Source organism: Acomys russatus, chromosome 21 (genome assembly GCF_903995435.1).
Source record: "Acomys russatus chromosome 21, mAcoRus1.1, whole genome shotgun sequence".
NCBI lineage: Eukaryota > Metazoa > Chordata > Mammalia > Rodentia > Muridae > Acomys > Acomys russatus.
In genome coordinates, this window is record NC_067157.1 from 16,590,873 (window position 1) to 16,617,417 (window position 26,545).

The 26,545-nt window shown below is 40.9% G+C and overlaps 1 protein-coding gene across 1 annotated transcript; it reads right to left on the reverse strand.

The window, feature by feature from the left end:
- Positions 1-4,872: 4,872 nt before the first annotated feature.
- On the reverse strand, positions 4,873-10,373 carry Fam162b (family with sequence similarity 162 member B). Its single transcript, XM_051164219.1, has 4 exons — positions 10,135-10,373; positions 9,910-10,018; positions 7,081-7,189; positions 4,873-5,130 (listed from the first exon to the last, which is right to left on the reverse strand). The coding sequence occupies exons 1-4, from the start codon at positions 10,289-10,291 to the stop codon at positions 5,032-5,034; spliced, it is 474 nt and encodes a 157-aa protein (XP_051020176.1). The 5' UTR covers positions 10,292-10,373; the 3' UTR covers positions 4,873-5,031.
- Positions 10,374-26,545: the final 16,172 nt, after the last annotated feature.

The following is a 26,545-nucleotide window of genomic DNA, read 5'->3' on the forward strand; positions in this document are numbered from 1 at the left end:
CAGAACTTTAAATACACATTTAATTTCTTAAATTTGTATCTTACATAAATTGATTAGATTTGAATGCAAAGGACACTTGGTCTGACTTTAAGAACTAGTTCTTTTTTGTTGGACCAAGAGTAAGAGCTAGCTTTGTAAGAGTACCATTTAAAGTGCTCCAACATTTGTTTTCGTCATTATTGTCCCTTGTGGCACTATTTAAGTTGCTTCTCTAAGATTTATGACACTTACCTATGATAGATACTGTGCCAAATAAAATGCATGTGTTTTAAGGAATGTATAAGATATTCATGGGAGTTCCAAGTATTTACCTGAGTCCATTTAAATTAAACTTGGTCCATTTTAATAAATTTACTTGAACTTGAATTTCCAGTGGTTAAACTATGCAGTCATGCTTACTTGTTTTATAAGTACTTGATGCGCTGGCCGAGTTTTTTTTTTTTTTATTGTTTGTTTGCTTTTGCTGTAAGTTTTAATTTGGAAGGTTCTTCTAACTTAATTTTTAGTGGTCTCAATTTTTAGTGTCATTTGTCACTTTCTAGTAGACTGAAACAACAGGGTATTTTGGTTTTCTTTTTTTTGTTGTTTGTTTTTAAAGTGAATCAGCTGGCACAGAACTAGCTTCTCATTTGGTTCCTAGAACCTGTTTGCAGTTAAAGATTGTCTCACTTGGTGAAGCTTTATTACCTCTGCTTTGCCAGTTTTTCTTCTTTATAAAGGAGTATTATGGGAAAAGTGAACATAAAAATGTCTGTGGATTTTTGTTAGTGTTGTAAATTCAGCAGTCTGCTGGTTGCTTAATTGTGATACTGTGAAATGAAACTGAACTCCTGTTTGTTGTGGCACTGCCGCTTTCTGCAGTGAGACACGCTGTAGGAGACAGTATAGCAGAGCTCTGAAGGCCGCCGTCTCCCTGATAGGAAAGTGATATGAGATGAGGGGATTCTCACCTAACTAAACAAACAACCATTTGAGCATTATGCAATATTACAAAACGTTAACACTCTACTAAACACAATAAAATAACTATTTTACAATTGCATTTATAGAAGTGTGTTTATTACTGCTAAGATTGTATAGTCCCAAATGGAATGAAAACAGATGTCACCATCAGTTAGCAGCCCATCCATTTGATAAAACAAGAATCATAAAGAATAGCTAGTTCAAAACTAGGTAGAAAAAGAGGGAAAAGGGAACCCTCTCCTCAAATAGAGCAAGATGCTGGATGTAAACCCAGTTACATGACTAACACAGTGGTTTTTAAGTAGTTGAAGGTGTGTAAGCTTGCCTCAGAGCTCAGTGGGCTGCAAGAGATGCTTTTCTGTTGCTATGGTAAGACACCATGGCTCAGGCAGTTTACAGAAGGAGGGGACACATTTCAGAGGGGTCAGAGTTGTGCACACCAGCATTTTGAAGCCTCAAGATTGAACGCCATTGACAGGCTTTCTCCAGCAAGGTGACACCTCCTGTGCTGCTGGAACAACCACCAACTTGGAAGCAAGCATTTAAATCCAGCATTACGGGGGCACTTTTTATTTAAATCACCAGAGCAATGCATACCTCACAAAGACTATTTATTCATTTATTTAATCACTTTATAGCCTGATCCCAACCCCCTCCCTCCTTTCCTCCCAGTCTCCCCTTCCTATCCCCTTCCCCCATTCTCTCTTTCCCTCTGAAAGAAGGGGAGGCCCCTAAGTGATATGAACCTGTCCTGGCACCTCAGGTCTACAGCAGGACTAAGCACATCCTCTCCCACTGAGGCCAGACAAGGCAGCCCAGCTAGGGGAAAGGGATCCACAGCTGGCAACAGAGTCAGGGACAGCCCCATTATTAGAGGACCCATATCTTGACCACGCTGCATATGATCTGCTACATATGTGGAGGGGGTCTAGGTCCAGCCCGTGGATGTTCTTTGGTTGGTGATTCAGTTTCTGTGAGCCCCCATGGGCCCAGGTTGGTTTACTCTGCAGGTCTTCTTGTGGTGTCCTTGACCCTTCTGGCTCCTTCAATCCTTCCTCCCACTCTTCCACAAGACTCCCCAAGCTTGTCGGGTTGTATGGCTGTGGGTCTCTGCATCTGTTTCTATCAGCTGCTGGAAGACAGTTATACCAGGCTTCCATATGCAAGCATAGCAGAGCATCATTAATAGAGTCAGGACTTGGCTCTCTTTCATGGGGTAGGTCTGAAGTTGGGCCAGTCATTCATTTGCCATTCCCTCCATTTCTGCTTCATCTCAATCCCTACATTTCTTGTAGGCAGGACACATTTTGGGTTGATGGTTTTAGGGGTGGTTTGGTGTCTCCCTCCTTCCACTGGGTGTCCTGGCTGGCTATAAGAGCTGGGGATTTCAGGCTCCATATCCCCCACTGCTGGAAGTCTCAGCTAGGGCCACCTCCATAGACTCTGGGGAACCTCCCTGTCCCAGAGATGTCCCCCCACTGACTTCTGTTCTTTCTCCAGGTCCTGCCTGACCCCCACACCTAATTCCCTACCTCCCCCGTACTCCCTATCCCACTCAGTTCCCTCCATCTTCTTCAAGTGTCTATTTTATTTCCTCTTCTGGATGAGATTCAAGCATCCTCCTTGCTTTCTTGGCTTCTTTGGGTCTGTGGATTGTTGCATAGTGATCCTGTACCTTATGACTAATATCCACTTATACGTGTGTGCATACCATGCGTGCAAAGACTATTTAAATTGGAGAAATTGTCAGGCAAAGTAAGCTAATCCCATGTTGTGTTTTAGAAATTTGCACACTTTTCTCCAGACTGGCCTTAATCATTTTATTCCCACCTGTAGTATGTAAGAATTCTCTTCTGCACATCCTCACCAGCATGTGTTATTTTGTTTTGTTTAATAATAGCCATTCTAATGAGTGAGAGAGTGTTTCATCTTGTTTTGATCCGCTTCTCTTTAATGGCTAGTGACATTGAGCCCTTCTGGTATGTATCCCAAAGCAATGAAGTCAATATTGTAAAGAGATAACTGCACCCAGACTTACTACAGCGCTGGTTCCAAACAATTCAAGGTGGAATCGACATGCATGCTTTGTCCTAGAGTTGTATAACAGCCTACAATTAAGTTACATGGGGGGAGAGGAGAGAACAAAATATTGTATTTTTTAAAAACAAGTTTGTTTAAACTTTGCAAAGCAGTTACAGAATAGCCTTTGCCACTCAGAGTTTCTAATCCCCTGTGAATTACAAGGGACTACTAGTTGAGCTGGTAACTTGACCCATCCTCAGAGTGAGATCTCAGGATTGTCTTGTCCTTTCAGGTAGGTAGTTTGATGATTTTGGGCAATAATTACACCATCTCTACTTAGTGGAAGACAGAAGAGAAACTGCTGTCTCTATGTGAAAAGCGCTGTCACCTTTATGCCTGTCTGCTGTACTCTGTTGTGAGCTCTGCCTGTCTTGGCTCCTGACTCATTCCAGAGTTTCCCTGTCTTGCTGGCCATCTTTAAACTCCGTTTACATTTTTCTCTGGTGGTTTATGCTAGAGTTCAACTTGAGACCTTGCTCCTCCATTTTGGCAGGAAACAGAGAGTGCACAAGCCCACCATATCCTTTCAATAATAAGGTCAGCCCTGTCCCACTTGGCATTTCTAAAACTTTTTTCTTGCATTCTGTGTTTTTTGGGGGGTGGGGTGAGCTCTTTTCTTCTTCTGGATTTGTTTGTAGTTTTTTTTTCCATGCTGCGCCCCCCCCCCCCAGCATATTTAAGACATTGCATTTTTTCCCTAGGAAAAGCAGTTTGTCAGACTACAAAAATCTACATGATTAAAAAGCAGATGCTAAATAAGGAAGACGTGAGGGCGAGATAAGTAATTTTTTAAACAGTTTGAAGACTGTTGACACACTTCTTAAAATTGCTTTTGATACTTTATCATTGAAAGGAATTTAGGAATAGTTCTTAGACTTTTCAAATCTGTTGCTTAATTTTCAACTAGCAAAAGTATAACTAAAGAGACTGTTCAGGTACCAAATACTAGAGAACTTAGGTTGAGGATTACTATTTGAGGTATTTGTTCCTTTGTTTAGAGACAAGGTCTCACCTTGTAGTCCAGAGTAGCCTTGACCCCATGGCAATATTACTGCAATTGCCAGCGTGCTTGGAATTCATGCACGAGCTACTGCTGGTGGGAGAAAGTTGGCAATAAAGAATGTAGCTATGTACTTTGTGCATGAATGTCATAATGTAGTGCTAAGAGTCCACACAGCAACTCTATGCTATATGATTCCATCTATATGAAGTTCAAAACCAGTAAAAACCAATCAACGACAAAACTTAGGACACTTGGTTCCCATTGGGGTGTACGGAGTTGTGAGAGCAGAGTTCTGAAGTTGTGTTGGTTGTTTACTTTGGGCAGCGAGCATACCACTGCTGGGATCCGTGGGGCTGGGATCCGGAAACCCGGCTGTAGCAGCAGGGGAATGCAGAAAGGACAGACACGGTGGAGAGAAGCTGGAGTTGGGGGCGGTGTGCACACTGAGGGAATGGCGCCCACTCACAGCCTGTTCACTACAGCGCAGAGGGAGGGATTAGCTAGTCTCCTTGGGAGGTATCTGAAGGCAGACCGTCTCACAGGCTGGAAACTTCCAGGAGGAGGAAGCTGCAATTGCCAGTGTTTATATACACTGGTCAGTCCTCTGTAAACACTGGCACTTGGATCAGAGGAAGAAGGCTTTGCCAACTCCAGCCTGGCCCATATGGGAAACAGCTTTGCAAATATCCCATGGCCTAAGGCCCTGGATCTTCGTCATGTCCATGTCAACAATACATTCACTCAGGGCTTCCTTCTCTGTTTGCTGTGTAAAACAACAACAACAAAATGTACACAAGATATATGTACTCTTGCTCGCTATTTTTTAATGGGCTTTAGTAAATAAAAGTTTGCTAAAGAATATGAAAGATCTTAATGTTTTTGTTATCAAATTGAAACTATAGCAAATATTTTCTCAGTCTTACTATTGCTGTTAATAGTAATGGCATGTGAGTGGGTATGTTGTCATCATTTAGCCTAAAGCATCACTTCCCCTTAGCCTGTGCAGCCAATGCGGCTTCTTCACGCCACTTAGCTTTCTTTGCCAGATTCCAACTTGTTAAGGATTCATGCCGTTCCACAGCCTAAAACAAAGCACAACACAGCGTGACTTTTTAGAAGACCTTACATCCGTGTGTGTGTGGGGGGGGGGGCTTTGTAAAGTGAAAAGAAAACAAACAAACAAACAAACAAACAAAAACACCATAAGCAACTCTCGCAGATATTATCCAAGTGGTTCTCTGATACTGTGGAAATCACCTAAGATGCTAGACTTCTAATCAACTGGATGTTGTTATCAGGAATCTGCTGCCACCTCTCTTGGTTCAAATAGACCCGTGTGTTGAATAGAGCATATCAGAAGTATTTCCGAACACTGAAGTCCAGAAGGGAGATCCTCCTGTTTGAGAAATGAATGTAACTCAAGGGTTGCGTTGGCAGGGGACGGGAGAGAGATGCTAGGATGGAAGCATTTGGTAAAACTAGCCTCAGCAGCTGTGGTCTGGGGGCTTAACTCCACACATAGAGTGAGTGCAGGATTGTGGTCTTGGCTGTGGAGCTGAACTAGAAATGAGAAACGGAAGGAGTCAGGAAAGATGGAAAGTAAGTCCCTTCACCAACCTGAAAAACTGGCAAGAAGGGGGGACCAGTTGTGTGGTAAAAAACAAACAAAACCCCCTAGTGTTCATCTTGTAGAAGAAAATATAGTTCCCATTGAAAGAGTTCTAGAACCCAAAGAATAGTCAGTTTAGTGAGCAATTATCTGGAATAAGCTAAAACCCAGATGGTATGGATTTCCGTGTTCACGTCTGAATATTGAGCTCAGTGAATATTGTTCTGAAGTTTGCCACCTGAGGAGGACATTCTGAGGGGTAGGTTAGTCACAAGCTCTCAAGGTGACATTGCTAAGCATAATGACAGCTGGTCCCTGCCTGAAGTTAAGGGACTTGGACATTTAAAAACTTATGGAATAAAGAAAGAATTGAGGGTGCCATGTCATTTCCTCTAACGGTGTAGCTACTAGGCTAGGTGGGAATAAGGGGTTCAGAGGAAAATGAAAGGGGATACCCAGATGGTAAAGTGGGTAAATATAATCACACTGTATACGTGTATGAAACCTAAACAACAACCAAAACCTATTCAAGCAGCAAAGCCTGCTGACTTTCTGCCACCCAAAGGAAGAAAAAATTCTAGGATTGGGTAGAATCATGATTGCCTAAGTATGCTCAGACGGGAGGCTGCTGGGATCAGGCTCCACACGTGAGAAGGTTGCACTTATCAGTTGCTGCCAGTCAGAATGGAGACAACCCATCTCTAACGAGTCCGGTCACACGTGACAAAATGAAGTGTGTCTAGAGACAGCCCAGCCCCTAGGTGGAGGATCTTAAAGCATATGCAGTATTATTGGAGCTGCTCATGATTTTAAAAAAAAAAAAAAATGTGGTCCAGAGAGTTGGGGGGCGGGCGCGGGGGAGGCGGTGCTCGGCAGTTTAGAAGCAGAGTACAGAATGCGCAATGGTCAGCTCCCCACTTCTCCGTGTAAGTATTAAGCAGAGGGCGTACATGGAAGATGGCACGAGCAGCTCGTACTCCACCGGCACAGCCATCTCCAGTCTGCATACACACTTCTGCCTCCTAAGTCTGCGGAACTGATCCTTACGTTGTTTTAATATAGAGAACGGGCTAGTCTGGCTTCCTTTCACCCAACAGAGTTCTTACGCCGATTTCAAGACATTCTCTGTTATTTTACAAGTGAGAGACAGAGGGAAAAAAAAACTTGCCATGTAATTCTTGGATCCAAGTTTTCATGACTAGATTTGTGTCTGCTACGATATATGTATGTGGGTGGGGCCAGGACCCACAATCGCTAAATTCAGAACAAGGTCCATGGTGTTTCTTAAAACAAGTTTTGTTTCTTTCCCCACTCCTGTAGGGTTAGGCACTGGTTGCTTGGGCCTCACAGAAGCTAAGCGAGTGGGCTGCTCCTGTGCCCGGTGCCCTGGCCACCACCTCTGGGTGTTTAAGGAGTCACTCACCCTTTTGGCAGACACAATCACAGCAAAGCAGGCAATGATGGTCAGTCCCATCATTATATAACAAGTTTTCACTCGAGCTTTGTTTCTTGCAGCCGCTATCGTTTCAGGCCTAAACCAAGATGTGCATTTTGTTAATTATTCATTCTTCATATTGGCTAATATTAAAGCAATACGGCTTTCTGACGCGCATGACATATAATGACTTATTGCTTGACTACCTGAAATAGTTACCCAAACGCAAACCATAGCTGTCAAAGACTACCAAATGCTAGCCCATTTGTCTTACGAATTTCAAATTAGCACACATTTGTTCAAATTTCAATCTTAAACTAAAGGTAGCCACTATGAAACTAGGGTAATAGATTTGGTTTCTAACTGATCAATATAGAACTACTAGCAATATGTTGGACTGTGTTTTCTTATTTGTTAGCTTGGATAAAAGAATTGCAGCCAATTGGAACAGCATATATTTAAACCCATTTCCCACACTTTGTTTCAAGAGCTTCTCAGTTTTTTTCTTGCTCTTTCCTATCTTATGCAGCAAAGAGACTAGTTACAGGCAAGTTTAGTGCAACGCCTTGGGTTTTAGCAATACTCCTTATAAATTATTACAATGGGAATCAAGCTTTGGGTGCTTTTATATTGAAACAAAATTTTACCAAGTTGCAGTGATAGTTGTATCAATTTATCAATATGCATAAGGTTCTTGATTCCTGAAAATATCAGTGTTATTCTAATTTAAACTGTATAAAGCTTATATAATATAGTTATAATGCAGTAATTTAAAAAAATTCTCTTAAATAGGAAAACTTTAACTCACTATTTGAAAAAAGTCACAAAATTAGAACGGCATATTTTCATTATATTTTAGGCAGAATTAAATTTAAAATGTGAGTTGCAAACAGGTTCAATCAATGTCCAGGAAAATGTTATTAGAGTATATTAGTTGCTAGCTTTTTTTTTCCCATGTGAAACCTAAGAGATCTGATCATTATGGCCTCATCTGGCTGTAGTTTTGCATACAAAATCAGTTTAACAATTAAAAACAAAAGAAAAAGCACAGTTGTTATGAACAGAATCAGTGTGCAGTGCAAAAGTTGTAGATCTCTTGTCAATTCTTTGTCCATTAAAATCTACAGAAGAAAGCTCCTTACATTGAAAGCCTAACATCTTAATGGTCATGTTGCTCCTACATAGCAAACCTTTAAAAAATTATAGAAAGTAATAAAATGAAAATACACAAATACCACGAACCAAAATTATAATGCTTTCTATAAATGTCTTATTCATTGTTAAATGTTCTTATATATATTATTTCTGTTGATTGTGATCCTGTGGAAATTAAATTATGTCTGTGAAATGGATCTTTTCCCACATTCATCTGTGTTGATACAATATAGAAATAGACAGGTTCTCTTGGAAATTAATATGCAACATTGCAGAGTCTTTACATTTTTAATTAATTATAATGCTAGATATCAAAATCCAAGCCATCTATCTGAAGGTGGAATTTTATTTCTTGTGTTTATATCCTTTCTACATTTTTATTTTTCTCTATATTATTATTTATTATTGACATCGTTATTATTATTATGAGATAGGATTTCTTTTTGCAGCCTTGTCTGTCCTGGAACTCACTCTGTAGACCAGGCTGACTTCTAACTCACAGAGATCCACCTGCCTCTGCTTTCTGAGTGCTGGGATTAAAGGCATTAGTCACTACTATCTGGCTTAAAATATTAAATTTTAACAAGCAGAACTTAGGTTATAAATTTTTCTGAAACTGATTCGTGTTTTCAGCAGATTTGAGTCTACAAATATCAAGGAGAGTAAATTTTGCTTATAATAATTAGAAAATATCTCTAAGTTGAATAACCATGGAAAGATTTCAAAACGTCATATTGCATTCGTTAACTGTTGCTCAAAGAGCAAGGAAGTGCTTCAAAATGAATTACAGGGTAGGCATTTTTTTCCAGCACATGTTTTTCCATCTTGTATGATGAGACCAACCATGCCGAAGCTGCCTGCCTACCTAGCTTCCCAGGGCCAGGAAACCTGGTACTCAGGCGCTATCTCCAGTAGCCCAAAAGTCACATCCGGGACACTCTCTCTGTCTCTGTCACTCCAGCCTCTACCACCCAGATTTTAGTATGGCTTAAGTATTTGAATTACTTTGTCATTGCCATAACAACGAACCTCGACAAAGGCAGTTTAAGAGGTGTTTGCGTTGGCCCACCGATCTATTCTGGGGATGTAGCGTGGATAGACTGAGGGTGCAGACTATCTAGAGGGTAAGGCACAGCGTTGGTGAAGGAGAAGGTCTTAAGAGTCCTAGGGGAAGTCATGGATGATGAATGTTTGTGCTTCGCTTTTTCATTCAGTGCAAGAAACTCTGTCACCACCAGTTTACAGTGGGTCTCCTGCCCCACTTAATCTAGTAATACCTCACAGGCATGCTCAGAAATGTCTCTTGGGAAATTCTGTATCCCGTCAGGTTCATATTAATCATGCTTGTCCTCCGCGGCGCAGCCTGCTCAGGGCTCTCCAAGAACCCCATATCTGCAAGGCTGGAAAGTGTCCAATAAACTGGGTTTTCAATTCAACTTCTGCACTCTCTTTAAATTCCAACTACCCACTATTTAGTCAAGCACCTTGACCCTTACCCACTTTAGCGGAGTGTTGTAAACTCCCTAAGTTAGTGTTAGTTAGAATAGCGCCATGGCTGCTTTGCTCCTGGCCTGAAACAACCTGCTTGGACCACCGTTGTCTCTCACAGGCTGAGAGTCCTCCCACGGGTGAACCCCAGGCCAGGACCCCCTTCACACTTACGGTAACAGGCGTGGAATCTCCTCTATAGATTTGAAATACCCGGTCCACAGCAGGATTTTCTTGTCGAATTGTGAAGGCTTGTACTGGGTGGGGATCCTGTGAACTTTCTCTGCAGAAATACGACAGGTAGAGCAAAAATGCTTTACATCCGCAAGCCTGGACCCTCCGGAGCCCCTGGGTCGCCCTCTCGCAGCCTCCTCACCCCCAGCCCTGCCCTACCCTAACCTAGGGGCTCAGAGCCGCTGGCATTCTGGCCTCTGGAGCTACAAGGACGACCCGCAGCCCTAGGACCCCATCGCGGCCAGCGCGAAATGGTTTGAGGTGCGCGTCGAATGGGGAACCCCAAGCCCATCCTCAGGAAGCTGCCTTGGATCCAGAGCATCTTGTACACTCGCTGGAGCCCACAGACAAGCGCCAGAGAGCTCGCAGGCTCCCGCCCTGCCCCGGATGCTCAACTGAAGCTGCCCACTCTCAGCTCCCTATCCCCGCCCCAGCGCGGACACAGGACGATTCTCCTAGGGGGCAGCCTGGGTCCCAGTGAAGATTTCGAGGCGCGGAACCACTGATCCTTGAGGGAGCTCATGAGACTCATTTTAAAACATTGCTCGGTATTGAGTAGATAAAGGGTTTTCATCAGGATTGCCTCTTTGGTCCCACTGGAGAATAATCTAAACCTTTTTACAGACTTTCAAACGCAGTAAATGTCAAATCGTTAGCAAGCAAGGGCAGGTACTCTAAACAAACTAGATTGCCCTGTGCAGACGCTCTGTAAAACCAGTCCTACCCTACTCTTTTACTCTGCAATTTATCGTCTTTCTAGGCAAAAAGACCTCAGTTCTTACAGCTCCCCCCCCCGCTCCCCCCCCCCCCCCCGCGCCTACTTTTCATTTCTTGGCGCAAAACTCCATTGGGGGTGGGAGCAGTTGTGGAGGACAGAGGTTAACTAGGTTTTGAATAAGAATGAGTGAATTCAAGTCTTCAAAAGTAGAGGAGACTTTGTGCTGGTTAGAGTTACTTGGGAAGAAGGAACCTCAGTTTTGTTGTAGATAAAACGGATTGATTGGTGACTGTTGTGGGAGGGTCTAGCCCTCTGTCCCTGGACAGGTAGGTCTTGAGTGGAGTAAGAGGCAAGCTGTGGAGAGCAAGCAGGCTGGTAGCAGCATTCCTCTGTAGTCTGTTTCAGTTTCTGTCCTCAGATCCCTGCCTTGGCTTCCCTTGGTGATAGCTTGGAACCTGTGGGCTTAACAAACCATTTCTTCTCCAAGCTGCTTCCAGTCATGGTGTTAATCACAACAGAGAAGCAAACTAGAATAGACTTCCTCCAGGCTAGCTTTAGAAAAAGATGAAAAACTTTGCAGTCTGTGCCCTTTGCTATTTTGTATCTTCTGTGTTGGTTTGTGTTGCCTAGCACATCTTAGCCTACAAATAAATATTTATGGAGCCAAATGGAATGAATCCCTACTTGAGAAAGTACATTGCTACAGGTATCTGATTGATGGTCTCTCTGTGATGTTATTTGACAATTCTTCCATCATTCAAATGCTTTTCTTTAAAAAAAATTTTTTTTTCACACCATCCGGGGAAGCATCCATAAAGCTAAAATGAATTACGTCTGAGAAGGAGTTCATTGTTAATAGCTCTGCATGAAGTATTGAGCTAGCTCAATACGTTCATTTTCCAGTGGACCAGAATGAACCAGATTTTCCTGGCGTGAACCAGATGCTACATACATACACACAAGCTTTCCTAGCGTTACAGACCTACAGCGGACAGAGCAAGGAAATGAGGGCTCAAGTCATGAAAGAAAGAACAATCTGCATCCTATCCTCTATGTTGGACAAGATTAAGCTATGCCTTTGGGGCAGAACTCTACAAAAATTACTTACAGCTGCATAAAAAATGTTTTCCTTTGCCCTATAATTAGAATTTAAAAAAAAAAAAGTTGAATCATTTTAATAGAGGAAAAATGATTGTATACTTTCTTCTCAGTCAAGACAGCATATTTATTCGTCAAACAAATGTTTATTGAGTGGTTTGTATTGGGTGCCACTGTGGGCTCTGATATGATAGTTCATAGCCAATCAAAGCCTTCCCAGAAGATATTCACATACTAACCTCCATTGACCCATTCTGTCTTTGTATAATTTTTCAACTGAAAATTCATGCCACTTATTTGAAAAGAGCATTTCAGGACTGTGCCTTCAAGACTTGTTTTCTATTAATATAGCTTACATTCTATCATGATTGCTTCCTAAAGCATAGCATTGTGTCCAGGAATAGATTTGGTTGGGAGGGTGATTCTCTCTCTCTCCCTTTCTTATTCAAAACTGCGTGGTCTGTCTTACTTTAAGTGAAGAGATACAAAGACTGAGCTATGTTTAGGGTTGCCCTGGGGAATCTGCCAATCTGACTGGGATCATGTTCCCTTACCAGGAAGTGCTCTTCTCCCAAGGGAAGTGTTAGGAGGACCTTAAGTAACTTGTTTTTTGACCCTCTATTAATCTATCAGTGGGAAAAGTACAAAATAATGTTTTCTCTGCGGGCTTATCTCATAGTGGTCTCCAGGGCTGTGGTAAACATTCCAACTGCATAATTCTTGTGAGGCCTAAATATCTACCATACAACATGACAACACTTAGAATGCCAGCAACAGAAAAGGCAACAACAAAATGAGGGAACCTCTTATTTATTTTTTTAATCAGGGACCATTTTGAAGTTATTCTGATATTTAGAGCTTTAAGAAAGAAGGAGGAGGAGAAGGGGGAGGAGGAAGAGAAATCTCAAGGGGACAGCAGAAATGTATTGGAGGTTCTACAATGACTTCCTAAGTGTATATTTATATACAAAAACAAAGAAAAGAAATAAGCAAGGGGGAACCAAGAAACACACACACACACACACACGCACGCACATACACACACACACACAAATGAAAATAAAACAATGAAGCAAAAAACCTAATAAGCCAAAAAGGGCAAAATAATAATAATAATAATAATAATAACAATAACAACAACAACAACAACAACAACAATAACAACAAATGAAAGAAAGCAAAGTGAAACAAAAAAGCCCATAAAAACACCAGTAAGTTTGTTTTGTGTTGTTGTCCGATGACTCCTGGGCCTGGGGCCAGACCTGAAATGTGGTTGATGGTCCCACTGGAGGAAAGTGATTTTCACTTTGCCAGCAGGTGTCAATTGCAGACAGCTTATTGGTTAGGGACCAGATTCCGCCCCTACTTCCGTTCTCAGTGCTGTGACCTCATCTGGCTTGAACCTATGCGAGTCTTTTGTGTGCTGCCACGGTGTCTGCGAGTTCTTATGTGCACTAGTCCAGTTGTTTGGGGACACTGTTTATTTGGAATCTTCTACCCCCTCGAGCTCTTACAATCTTTCTCTCTCCTCTTCTGCATAGCTCCCTGATTCCTGAAGGGAAGGGTTTGATGAAAACATTCCATTTAGGATGAAGGGCTCCCAGGTCTCCTACTCTTTTATTCATCGCTCGGTTGCCAGTCTCTGTGTTGATTCCCATCCACTACAAGAGGAAACTTCTCTGTGTGGACTGAGGGAAGCACTGATTTATGAGTATAGAAATATGGCATTAGTGTCATTGTATTGCTGTGCTGCTTTGGCGGGATAACGGCAGGCCTGTGATCTATCTAGCTGCCATAGTTTTTAGCTACTGTGGCGGTGTCATGTGTGGGTTCCATCTCAAGGAAGAGGCCTTAAATCCAATCAAACGCTGGTTGCTTACTCCCATAACATCTGTGTCGTTATTCCATCCATATATCCTGCAGGCAGACTGTTGCTGTAGGCCACAGGTTTGTATAGCTGTGCATTTCACAACAGGCAAAAGCTATAATTCTATAAAATGTGAAAACAGTCGAAACAATTCCTATTTGCAAGAGCAGTCAACCAACCTATTTTTCCCTTCATGCATTCCCCAGGTCAGTGCTTAAGATTTTTAACTGTGCTGGGACTTGAGCTCACCAAGCTTCAGGGGGTAATTTCAGATCCATGGTCACTCAGATGGCCTTGGTTAAACTCTGTGGAACACAGAATAAACAAAATGTTATGAACATGGGAGAAGGACTTGTAGGGAGGAGATATTGGGGGGGGGAGGTGGAAGGAGAGTAATCAGAACATCTTATATACATGTTTGAAACTGTCAAAGACAAATTTAATAATAAAGACCTAAAAGCAAGCCTGAAATAGAGAACATAAAATCACAAATATTAAGTAAGCAATCCAGTCGTCTTTGTCTTAAATGTTACTGTTTATTAATTAGTGGTGCTTTGTTTTATAAAGTTTTTTCTTTCCTTCAGCCCAATAAAAATTCTAAGACATATTTATTTGCTTATTAAGAATCCAGGTAAAACAGTATGCTTCATATGGCTCCGTCCTGCAAGTTAGTTGTGTCTTTTACTTCTGCCTTTATCACTAAGTAATTCCGGAAGAGTGGGATTTGTATCAGGGAGGTGGTAAACACTTCCTGTGCTCAGTTCCCTCCACTCACCTGTAAAGCATGTTTCGGCCTGGTGTCAAATAAGCCTATTTCTCAGTAATGCCTTCCTAGGCAAAGGCTGGAGTTGACTTTTCCTAGGATATTCTTCAAGTTTCTAGAAGACAAGAGGCCATGACCACAGCCACCATAGGACTCCACGTTTAGATGATGCACATGTTTACATCAGAAACTGTTGTGGAAATTCCCCAACATTCTGAGTTGAATTTTATTGTTGTTTGTACAATGGGTGAATATTAAAAAATTTGTAATGAATTAACAAATGGTATAAAATACTTAATGAAGATTTTGTGCATGCACAGTATATTTACATTTGGAAGAAAAGACAATTCATGCAATTATTTTGCCCTAAGGACACAAAGTAAAAGACAAGAAATTTTTATCTTGGTTAGCATTAAAACTGTAATCTTTAAAAACAAAACAAAAAAACCAAAAAACAAACTCTTAAACTTTTTGCCTCTAAACATATACTTACATATTATCACTTCTAATTATTTATAAAAGTAAATGAATAAGAATATTTTATGTCTATGCTTTTATTTATTATCCAGTTATACGGGAGCATAAATATTAGCACTTATCATGAAATTAATTTAAAAGTATTTCTGGGTGTGTTTGTGAGGGGTGGTGTCTCAGTTTGTTATACCAAAAAGTAAAAATACAATTGCCCACTAGGTGGCAGCAATAGCCTCGAATTGTTTTACAAACTGGCGCTTAAGGAACTTCCTGGGCACCTTAGTGGATGAATGAAGCTTTTCTGCCCTCAAGTAATTTACAGTCGGTCTGTACTCTGAAGCTTGTGCGCACAATCTCCTCTCTCCTCTTCTTTTCTTAGCGAAAATTTCTAAGCATAGACTTCTCTCATGTCAGAGGGAAAGGTGGGATTTCTTTGTTTTGCCCAAGTGTAAAGTACACAGAGTCAAATCATAAATTTCAGGTCACCACCCTGCCCACCACGGGACAAGCTTGCAAGCATTCTGGGGACCGCTTTCCTCTTGAGCACATGTGTGTTCTGACTTGTTTTTTCATGACTTTTCTCAGCTCTAGAAACTGAAGTGGGCTTTTACAGCATAACCTTTCCTTGTTTTTGTTTTAAAATAGGGCCTCTCTGTGCGGTCCCGGTGTAAACTCATATCCCTCTGCCTCAGCTCTCCACTGCCAAGTATATAGAAGGGATGCTACTATATTGTACATTAATTATATATAACTAATATATTATAGTAATATAACATGTGGCACTATATTAATATCTAAGGCATGATTAAATTAATATATTGACATACAATTAAATATAACAGAATGTCACATGTCACTATTATATTTATAATTTTATATTTTACTGTATCTCTAGTGTGAATAGCTAAGTTGTTTTAAAACCTACCTGTTCTAATTACTTATAGGATGCTCTGGTTAGGCTTGAGTCCTGCTATTTTGTTTAATTTGATGTTTAGATAGTTATATTTTTCAATAACTATTTCTTGAACTTAATTTCAAGCACCCACAAAACAATCTAAGGGGTGGGGCAGAAGTTTTACTCAGTCGAAACTAATTTTATTTATTGTACAGAGGAAAAAAGATGTTTGAACATCCTTCATACTTTGATTTCTGTGATTTAGTGTGTGTGTGTGGGTGCATATTCATATATGTATGAAATGGGTGTCAGGTATGTGTGTTCATGTATGGATATATGCATGTGGGGGTCAGAGAGCAACTTCGAGTGTCCTTGCATTGGCACTGTTGTCCCTTTCCTTCCTTCCTTCCTTCCTTCCTTCCTTCCTTTCTCTTTCTTTCTCTCTTTCTCTCTTTCTTTCTCTTTCTTTCTTTCTTTCTTTCTTTCTTTCTTTCTTTCTTTCTTTCTTTCTTTCTTTCTTTCTTCTTGGAGACATGGTCTCTTACTGGCCTGGAAATCACCCCTTAGGGCAGGCTAGGCTGCCTGGCCAGTGAGCTTGCTGGGTCTCACTACCCTGTCTGCTTGAGCAGCACTGGACTTACAAGTGCTTGCCACCAAACCTGGCTGCTTTTCCAGACAGGTTCCAGGCTGAAACTTGGGTCTGCATGCCTGTAAGACAGGCGCTTTACTTTAAAGTTTTGTTTTCATTTCCTCCAACATTCCTATGTCAAGCATTTGACAGTGTTCATTTGGTATGTGAGTTTTAAATCTATTTCTTCCTTTGTCTTCTTTCTTCTAAGCCTTTGCCCCTCCCCTTTAAGGTTTTTGCTACGTAGCCCAGGTTGGCCTTGTCCACAGGATCGCCCTTGCTCTGTTCCCTGAAAATGGAAGTCACAAGTGTGACACTGCACTAAACTAGATTCCTTAACTGTGTTCTAAATACTTATCCTTAGCTCCCAGAGATATGTCGCTGTCGCCAAAGTTTCTCATTGCAGCAGATGACGACAGAAAGCAGGACTGGGCCCCACCGCGTACATCTATGACACAGTGGCCGCACCCGAGGCCAAGAACCGCAGAGGAAAGTGTGGGGAGATGGTAAGACCCAGAGGACTGGGCAACCTGTTGCGAGACGTGTCTCTTCGAAATGACAGGGAAACTTAACCCATGATGCCTCGTTAATATAGCCACCTAAATAAGACTTGAGCAATGACAAGGGACACGGTAACACAGGAAGGGGAAATCTCACAAAACCCCGCTTTGGGCAAAGAATTGCTGAGGACTAAGGACTGGTGAGCAAAAGAGAAATAGTCTTCCTCAGGGAGATGCTTCCAAATTGGTTACTCTCTACCAAGTAGTCTCCCTGGAATCGTATACATACGAGCAACAACAATAAACTCAGCTGCTTGTGTTTACAGATTTATGCGTTAATTTATTTTTTAACCATAGTAAAGAAGAAGAGATCTTGAATTTGAGAGGAATTAAGGGGCAATATGGAAGGAGCAGAGGGGAAGAGAGAGAGAGGGAGAAATGATAGACTTATATTTTACTTTTTAAAATCACAAAAATAATTTGAATTAGGAAAAACAATTAAATTTCAGACATGAGTTATCATGGCTAGATTGAAGTTTATATTAAAATCCACTTCTCTTTGTTGTACGATATTTGTCACCTTCTATTTATTAACAGGTATTAATATCCTGAGATTTATGTGACCCTGATTAATCATACACTTAAACACCCTGAAAAAGACTTTATTTTGGTTTTATGAACTCTGCTTTATCTGTGCTCACTGTTGCATTGGCATCACATCTGCTGATCTCTGCTGTGTTACCTGCAAGGACGGATTGTTCCTGACACATCCCCAGCGTTCACCATTATTGTTATTTCAAAATGTTCCATACTGTTTGTTTTATTGGTCCTATAATTACTTAAGCATTTCTTTGATTTTCATTGAAATTGCACTAAATACATGGACAGGTTAAAAATAGGATTTACAAACTTTTTTTTTCCTTTTCCTTTTTGGAGATAGGGTTTCTCTGTGTAGCCTTGGCTGTCCTGGATTTGCTTTGTAGACCAGGAGTGGCCTCAAACTCAGTAATCCACTTGCTTCTGCCTCCAGAGTGCTGGGATTAAATGTGTGTGCCACCATTTTCAGATTTATTAACATTTATATTCTGAGACAAAATGTACTTATTGTAATAAAAATGAAAAGAATAATAAAGCATAGCAAATAAACGAAAGTTCAAGGTCCACAGGCAGGGCTAAAAGCTACACAGAGAAACCTTGTCTCAAAATTTAAAAAAATTTACAAAGCAATATTTATTGGATATGTGTTTTATAATCTATCTATCTATCTGTCTGTCTGTCTGTCTGTCTCTCTCCTTCTCTCTCTCTCTCTGTCTATCTATCTACCCTTTATCAATTATGGAAGAATTATTCTTTTCAACAACTTACTCTTTTTTCATATAAGGCATGGCAGGGCCTTCAAATACCTATTGATGTAAATTTACTCCAGCATTAAAAAGTTTTCATTGACAAAGTGTACCATAATCTATTTAAATATATAAAAATATAAATATAAATATATAATATATATCTTAATTTTGGGTTTTTCAAGACAAGGTTTCTCTGTGTAGCCTTGGCTGTCCTAGAGTCACTTTGTAGACCAGGCTGGCCTCAAACTCACAGCAATCCACCTGCCTCTGCCTCCTGTTTGCTGGATTAAAGGTGTGTGCCACCACGGCCCCGGCTTAATTATAGATATTAAAATTCATCGATTTTCAAGGCTTTCTATTATCTGAGGATTATTGTAAAGAGCACCTTGTAAATACATATTTGTGGATGAAAAAAGCCTGTTTTTAGAAATTAAAAATTGTAACTGGGATTCTAAATCAGAGGCTGCCTCCAGGTAGGCTTAGTAAGTGGAATTGTTCTAACGTGTCCTTTCATTTATATTGTATGCTAATTCCTATCTGGGCTCTCATATTGGTGATGCTGAGCACACCCGTCTTCTTTCTTGTGTGTGAACACGCTGCAATGCACTCTTTTCTCCTTGTCATGGCTTGTTTTGTTTTACTGGAGAGACAGGTCTGTGATGGGAGCTGAACCTTACCATTGTCTGTAAGATGATCTCTTCTCTCTGCCTCTTCTTTCTCTTCAAGTTTGAACCACATAGGGCAGGGGCATGAGGCAACTGTTCATATAAAATTCCAAAAATCTTTGTGCTCAATTGCATTGTGTGTGTGAACTGCTATTCTGATAGCAGGCCATGCGTGTGAATTCATTTCAACTTGTGGGAGCACTAGCAGGGTGCTCAACACTGCTGCATTCCTCAACTTCCTCCTTAGAGTCACACCGCAAGGTTGTTGTGAAAACAAACAGTATGGCGGTGTGACGGCAATAATATTTTGACTAGTGATATGCAGCTTTCAAAGTACTTTAATCCTCACTGTCTTTTAAGAATTTAGATCTATTTTTATTTTACGTACATGAATGTTTTGCCTTTATGTAGTGTACCATGTGCATATCTGGTGTCCATGGGGATTGGAAGAGGAGATCAGATTTTCTGAAACTGGAGTGAAGGAGTGATGGTGAGCCACTGTGCTGGGGATACTGTTACTGACCCCGGGCCCTCTGCAAAACTGAGTGCTCTTAACCATGCAGCCATCTCTCCAGCCCTGTGATCTTTATAATAAGCTCACATGATAGGGCAGATACATTTTTTCCCTTTAGTTTTTAAAATGGGTTGTATGTATCTCTCTGTATGTGCATGCCATAGTATGCATACGTGTGGCTGTCAGAGGGCAACTTAACAGGAGACACTTCTCTCCTTCCATCACATGGGTGTCGGGGAATCAAACTCAGGTCGTCAGGCTTGACTGCAAGCTCCTTTAGCAGTGAAGCCATCTCATCTACTCCTTGACAAGGAGTTCTCTTATCAGTCCTTCCTTCCTTCTTTTCTATTTTTTTAAACTAACAGCGCTGTTGAGATATGGTATAAAAATCAAGAAGAATTTCTTTGAGACATTAAAGGATTTACTTAAATATAATGCTAAGGGGCAAAAAAAAAAAATTACAAATGTTTTTCTGGCAAGGAACTGCTGGGGACACATTTTTCCTTCTGACTGTTCCAGAATACTTACTGAATCCTTCTCCTTCTCCTTTCTCATCAAAATTCTTTATATCTTATTTTAGAGAACAATTTAGCCACAAGGGAATAGAAGACTTTGTTTGACTTCTCAGTGTGTATCATATATAAATTGTTAATATTCAGCTGACCCAGGCCTGCTGGTAAGAGGATAGAGTTTTCTTCCTTCTTGCCCCTTCTTTATTCTAAACACAGAATTGGGACCTTACAAAAACCCACTCTCGGTCATTCAGACACTAGCTTAAAGAAATGTTCAATATCCTTAGCCATCAGGGAAATTCAAATCAGAGTTACTTTGAGAGCTCATCTTACACCAGTCAGAATGGTCAAGATCAATAAAACAAGTGGCAACTCATGTTGGTGAAGATGTGGAGTAAGGAGAACACTTGTCTATTGTTGGTGGAAGTGCAAACTTGTACAGTGACTATGGAAAGAAGTGTGATGGTTCCTGAGGAAGCTGATCTACCTCAAGGTCCAGCTGTTTCACCCATGGCAAATACTAAAGGACTCTACCTTACTATAGAGACACTTGCTTACTCATGTTTATTTATACTCTAGTATCCAGAAATTGGAAACAATTCTAATGTCCGCCAATAGACAAATAAACAATGAAAATGTGTAACATTTATACAATGAGATATTCTTCAGTTGCTAAAAAAATAAAAATCATAAAGCACATATATACATTGATAGAGCTAGAAAAAAAATCATCCTGAGTGAAATATTCCAGACGGTATGTTTTCTTTTACATGTGGGTGTTAGCTTTTAAGCCTTCAACAGGCATGCTACAACCTACATAACTAGATTATAAACAGATATAAAGTAAAAGACTAAGGGAGGGGGAGGCTCTCTCAAGGAAGGAGAAATAGAACAGATAGCTGTGGAGATACAGGGACAGGCTGGAACAGAAGGGGAGGGGGAGACAGAGAAAGGACATGAGGAACAACTAGCACTGAGGGTCATTCAAGGGGTCACATTGAACCCTACTGCTTTAGAAGCTTCTTTAAACATATACACATATGAACGAAATCTAAGCAGAAATAGCAGGGGAGACTATCCCAATTCACCAAATAGCAGGGGAGACAACATTCCAACTAGACATCTTTTTCCCAACTAGTAAAACTTCCAGTGCCATGAATGGGTTACATCTAATTGAGTTGTTGGCCAAAGGATCCCTATGGAAACCCTCAAACAACTCAGGCTATTGGTTGCTTTCCACAAACTGACAGTAAGTTTCTATTGCTGAAGACAAAACTTTCATATCTCATTGAACATGGGAAAGTTGAACTGGTGTCTAACTAGAGCCTTCACCCCTCCTGATGGATATCCGTGGTACTGGATTGTACTCTGTATGCTATCCAAAGAGAAAGGTAATCGCAAACACAGCTGCAAACCTGGTGATCTATAGTGACGATGTGCCTGCACGATAAGCTGTTGCAATAGTGGCACAAGCATCATAGGAGTAACCAAATGCTTTCTGATTGGATGTAAGGCTCATCCCATGAGATGGACTCCATGCCTGACACTGTTCTAATGGCTACGAACTTGCAACTAGATAGGCCGTGGGCGCAGCAGGAAGTGAAATACTACCGTGCTGCCAAAATAAGACAAGTATAAAATGATTCCTTATAACATTCTGGTATGTCCATGGATCAGTGCTTCACTCAGAAAAGCTTCCTCTTGCAATAGACAGGAACTAATAGAGAGACCCACAACTGGACAATGAGCAGAGAGTGAGAGACACTGGAACACTCAGTGCTAAAAGAGATGTCTTCATTAAGTTCTGCCCACTGACCCAGGTCCCAGGAACATATGCAGAATGGGAGGCAGAAAGAGAGTAAGAGCCAGAAGGGATGGATGACAAGGAAACCGTGTAGTCCAGACAAAATAGGACTAATGCACATATGAACTTGGGGACTGTGGCAGCATGCACAGAAGGTTTTCACAGGCTCAAGCCATAAGGGTCCCAGAGCTGAAAGGGGGAAATAGACATGAGCGCCTATCCCTAACCAGGAAGTATCTTCAACTGACACTGCTTGTTAAAAAAAAAAAACAGTTTTCGCCCCAGTGAAGTCTCACTGGGTATATAAGCCACACTGAAGGGCAAGTCCCAGCAATAAATGGCCAATCAAGGTAATCTCAATGGTGTTTTTTTAGATTATTTTTCTTATATTGCTTTCTTGGGGCATTTTGTATGGTTTCTGATTCTGTAGGTTTCTTTTTTAATGAATTTTGGTGTGTGTGTGTGTTTGTGTGTGTGTTACCTCTGTGTATATATGTTTAAATATTTTATGTTTTTTTTGTTTGTTTGTTTGTCTGCTTTTTTATTTGCATGTTTGTTTTCTAAAGAGAGAAAGAAGGTGCGAACTGGGTGGGTGGGGAAGTGCTGGGAGGAGAAACCATGATCAGAATATATTTTATAAATTTTCAATAGTAAAAAAATATCATTTGGAAAAAAGAAGAACAAAAACAAAACAAGTGAAATTAAAGAGTTGAGCAGAAAAATGGCTTTAATTTCTGTGATTCCCATTTTACTTTATGTTTTGATAGCTTTAAAAGTCATTCCTGAACATAGTTCTGGGGCCAGGACTAGTCATTTCAGAGTTTGCTAGACAACACTTTGCCATGCTTGGGTGCTGCTGTTGTCATGGCCACTGCACTGCCTTCGTCTAGTTAAGTGGGGCCTTCCTGTGCTGATTAAAATTTTTTTGTCAACTTATTACAACCTAGAGTCACTTGTGAGGAGGGAGTCTCAACTGAGACTTCCCTGACCAGATTGGTCTGTGGACATACCTATGAGAGACTGCTTTGATTGGTGATTGATGTGTGTGTATGTCCGTGTTGAGGTGGTGGGAGCTCAGTTGATTGTAGCTGGCACCTCAGGTGGGCAGGTGGAGCTAGGCTGTAATAATAATTTTTAAAAGCCAGTGAGCAATCCAGTAAGCAACCCATGTTTTCTGCTTTAGTTCTTGCTTCAATATTCCTGTCCTAGAACTTGTTGAAAGGACATGTACATTGAAATAAATCTTTTTTTTCCAATGAAAAATACCATGTATGAATAAAAAAATAAGAGAGAAAGAAGACAGACAGACAGAAAGAAGGAAAGAAAGGAAGAAAGAATTACAAAGAGAGTGCAATCTTTTTCTGCAATGTCCTGTTTTAAAACTTCTTTAACTCTTTAGCCTCTGTTTTACTTTGGCTGGTACTTTGAGCACTGTTCAATCAACTGCTTTATGAACTAGCTGTTTGGAATGCTTATGAAAATACTGCTGTCTGAGGGGAGGCGTTTGGAAAGAGGTCACTGAGGTACTGTGCAGTTTAAGTGTTAAAGAATATACATGAATCATACACACACACACACACACACACACACACACACACACACACACACACACATGAATCTTGATGGCTTATTGATGGCTCTTGATGGTTCATTTATTGAGTTCGAATTTGGGGGTGGGGGTGGCTTTATTTGGAATCTAAGATTCATGGGAGATAATTAGACTGGACTTTGCTCCTGAGAGCCGTATCAAACCTAAGCTGACTTGTGATTTCCTAACAATAAAAGCTGTGTGTGTTACGTGCATTATACTCTGCCCTATGTTAGTAATAAAATATTTAACTGTGTATGTCTCTGTGAGCAGGATAAGAGGATAATTATACGAATTATTCCGACACTGGATCCTAAGTGCACTGAATTCTAAACCAGTTGGCTTTGACTAATGGCTAAGTATCCATGTGAATAATGATTTTGGCTTTACAGGGGGATCTATAAGGAGCTGGTTGACTGCTGGCTGTTGGAATTGTGGGTACTTGTGTGTGTGTGTGTGTGTGTGTGTGTGTTTCCTTGCTTTTATTTTTGTGCTACAACATATTTTGGCATTGCCTTTATAATAAAAAGAATAAATTTGTTACTTCAAAAGGAAATTTAAAAGCTTATTTGTCTTACACCCCCTTGAATCAACAGTTCAAAAGCAGGCTTTGTCTTTCTTGCCTGCTTCACAAGGGGACAAGGATGGAGTTTCAAATACTTTGGAACTTCATTACTTCCTCCCCCAGAATTAAAGTCTGTGACCTCCTTAACTAGAGTAAAACTCACAGCTTAAATGTAACGACGTTCCTTTTGTTGTTCTGTGGGGGCTCCTCAGCTGGGATTGTTGTGTTTTGTTTTGTGTGAACAATTCAGGAATCTGGAAGCCCTCCTTCAGCTTTGGTCCCATATCAACAGGAGAAACTGTTTTTGTGTCAACAGAGTTCTGAGGCAATGAAACCACAAACAGGATAGCCATTTCATTTTCTGTGCATCACAATATTTTGTCGTAGTAACTAACCTCATGAGATGGCATCACCATATTGGTTTTTAAAACTCTTATTTTACATAGGTATTTTGTCTGCATGTACATTGGTACACCATTTGCATGCCTGGTGTCCAAGGAGACCATAAGTGGTTTCAGGTCCCCTAGAACTAGAGTTACAGACCATTGGGAGCCACCATGTGGGTGCTGGCAATTGAGCCCCTATTCTTTGGAAGAACAGCTAGTGCTCTTAATCACTGAGCCATCTCTCCAGTCCTGTTTGACCATATTGCATATGATTATAATCAGACCCAGTAATAAACCATCACCACCCCCCACACCTCTTTTCTTTTTAAAATGTCTTGTTTCTTAGCAGGAAAGTGAAATTTATTGGCGAATGCAATCAGAGGTTATTACAATTTCCTGACTGAGAGAGTGCTACTATTGGGACTATTTAAGAAGGATTGATTTGCAATGACGCATTTTGTGTAGTAGGAGGGAATCCAGAGCAGGGTCTCCCAGCTCCAGAGACATGAGGTTATAAAAGAGGTGACACTAGGGTCTTGGAAGTGGTAATGCTAGCAATGGCAGTGAAGGATCAAGCATAGAGGCCAGAACCTTCCTCACCAGAAAATGATGCAAATGCTGGAATGTCAGCTTCTGAGAACATAGAACTTGCCAGTCATTTGGTGTATTTTACACTTCCTGTGTTTAGACTGTGCTAGGCCACTCAGCAGGCATTAGCTGAATAAGTTAAGGCAAGCCAAGTGACTACAGTGATACGTCATACATGCTATGGCAAAGGTAGAAATCAGCTTTATTAGAAAAGGAAAAAGTTTTGTTCTGCCTGGCAAGTTTATCTGTACCTCAGATAGTCACAGATAAAGAAGACACAACGCAGAGAGGAGCCCAGGCTTTGACAAGAAGTGGCATGGTGGGAGCTTTCACTAGCATGGCACCAGGAAGAACAAAGCTGAAGTTGATGCTAAGCTTGGGCAGCCTAGACCTCAGGATAAGGTCTGTTGTGGTTAAATCATCAGTTCAGCCTAAAAATGTTTATTATCAGGCCTATACTTATTATCTAGCCCTCTAGTAATCAATAAAACACAGATACTTGATATATTTTTAAATAGCCTTATTTAGCCTGAGGCAGGGCAGATATTAATCCCCTAAACTACTTCCCATATTGGGGCAGGTATGGGATCCCTGGCCCAACCCCATACCATTTGCATTTGCTTCTAATAATTTCTATGAGCTACCTCCCATCCATAATCCCAAATACTTGCTAATTATCATCATCTGGGCCAAATCTCCATCCAAGCCGGCCAAGTGTTTCTCCTCCACTTAATCCATGGCACAGCCTCCTCCTTCCTGCTCTTCTCCTCTGGTCTCCCCTCCTCCCAAGATTCTCTCTGTCTCCCAAAGCCATGCCTATCCCATTTTCCCTGGCCAGGTATGATGGCCTTTTATTGGTCAAACAGGTTAGGCTCTTAGGCAAGGTACAATATGGGGCACAAAAGACAGCAAGCAGTAGTTAACATCAAAATACATCAGACCAACTTCCAACAGAGGTCCTTTGGCTTATTGCAAGCTTTGGAATACTCGAGTAACATGGAGAGCACCCCCACCCCTGACCAGAAATAGAACTAATATAAATAAGTACAAAGTTTACGAAGAAATTTTCTTTGTTGACAGTGAAAATACTTGAGATCAAATCAGTAGCTGTTGCAACAATGTATGAAAGAGGTGATGAAAGACTTGATTAGGGAAGTGATGACAACAGGAACAGATTGTACAGCAGGGTGTGGTGTGTGTGTGTGTGTGTGTGTGTTTGTGTGTGTGTGTGTGTGTGTTTGTTATTGAGACTAGGTCACACTCTACAGCCCTAACTGGCCTGTAATTCACTATGTAGACCTGTCAGGCCTCAAACTCACATATATCTACCTGCCTCTTCTGAGTGCTGGGGTTAAAGGCATGTGCCATTATACCTGGCAGGTGGTGGCAACGTTTTGAGAAAATATAGGAATAAGAAAATAAAAGATACAAGTCAAATGAGAGGTTTAAGAGGGTCAAGTGGTCACTGTGGTCAAAGATTGAAATGCAGGTTTCCAATTAGTCTAGCACAGCATGGTGAGAAACAGAAACTAAGAAGGAGGGATTAAAAGAAAGTAAAACATAGATTTCATTTTGGGTGTAGTGACTTTGAAGTCTCAGAGAGACAAGTGGGTAGATTAACCACAGACTGATCTTGTCCAGGGATGTATGTGGTTAAGAGAGTTA

Coding starts and splice junctions, on each gene's coding strand:
- Fam162b (XM_051164219.1), bottom strand. CDS start 10,291: ATGCTCTGGATCCAAGGCAGCTTCCTGAGGATGGGCTTGGGGTTCCCC. Junction 10,019..10,134: donor CAGCGGCTCTGAGCCCCTAG/GTTAGGGTAGGG, acceptor GTATTTCTGCAG/AGAAAGTTCACAGGATCCCC. Junction 7,190..9,909: donor GAGATTCCACGCCTGTTACC/GTAAGTGTGAAG, acceptor ATCTTGGTTTAG/GCCTGAAACGATAGCGGCTG.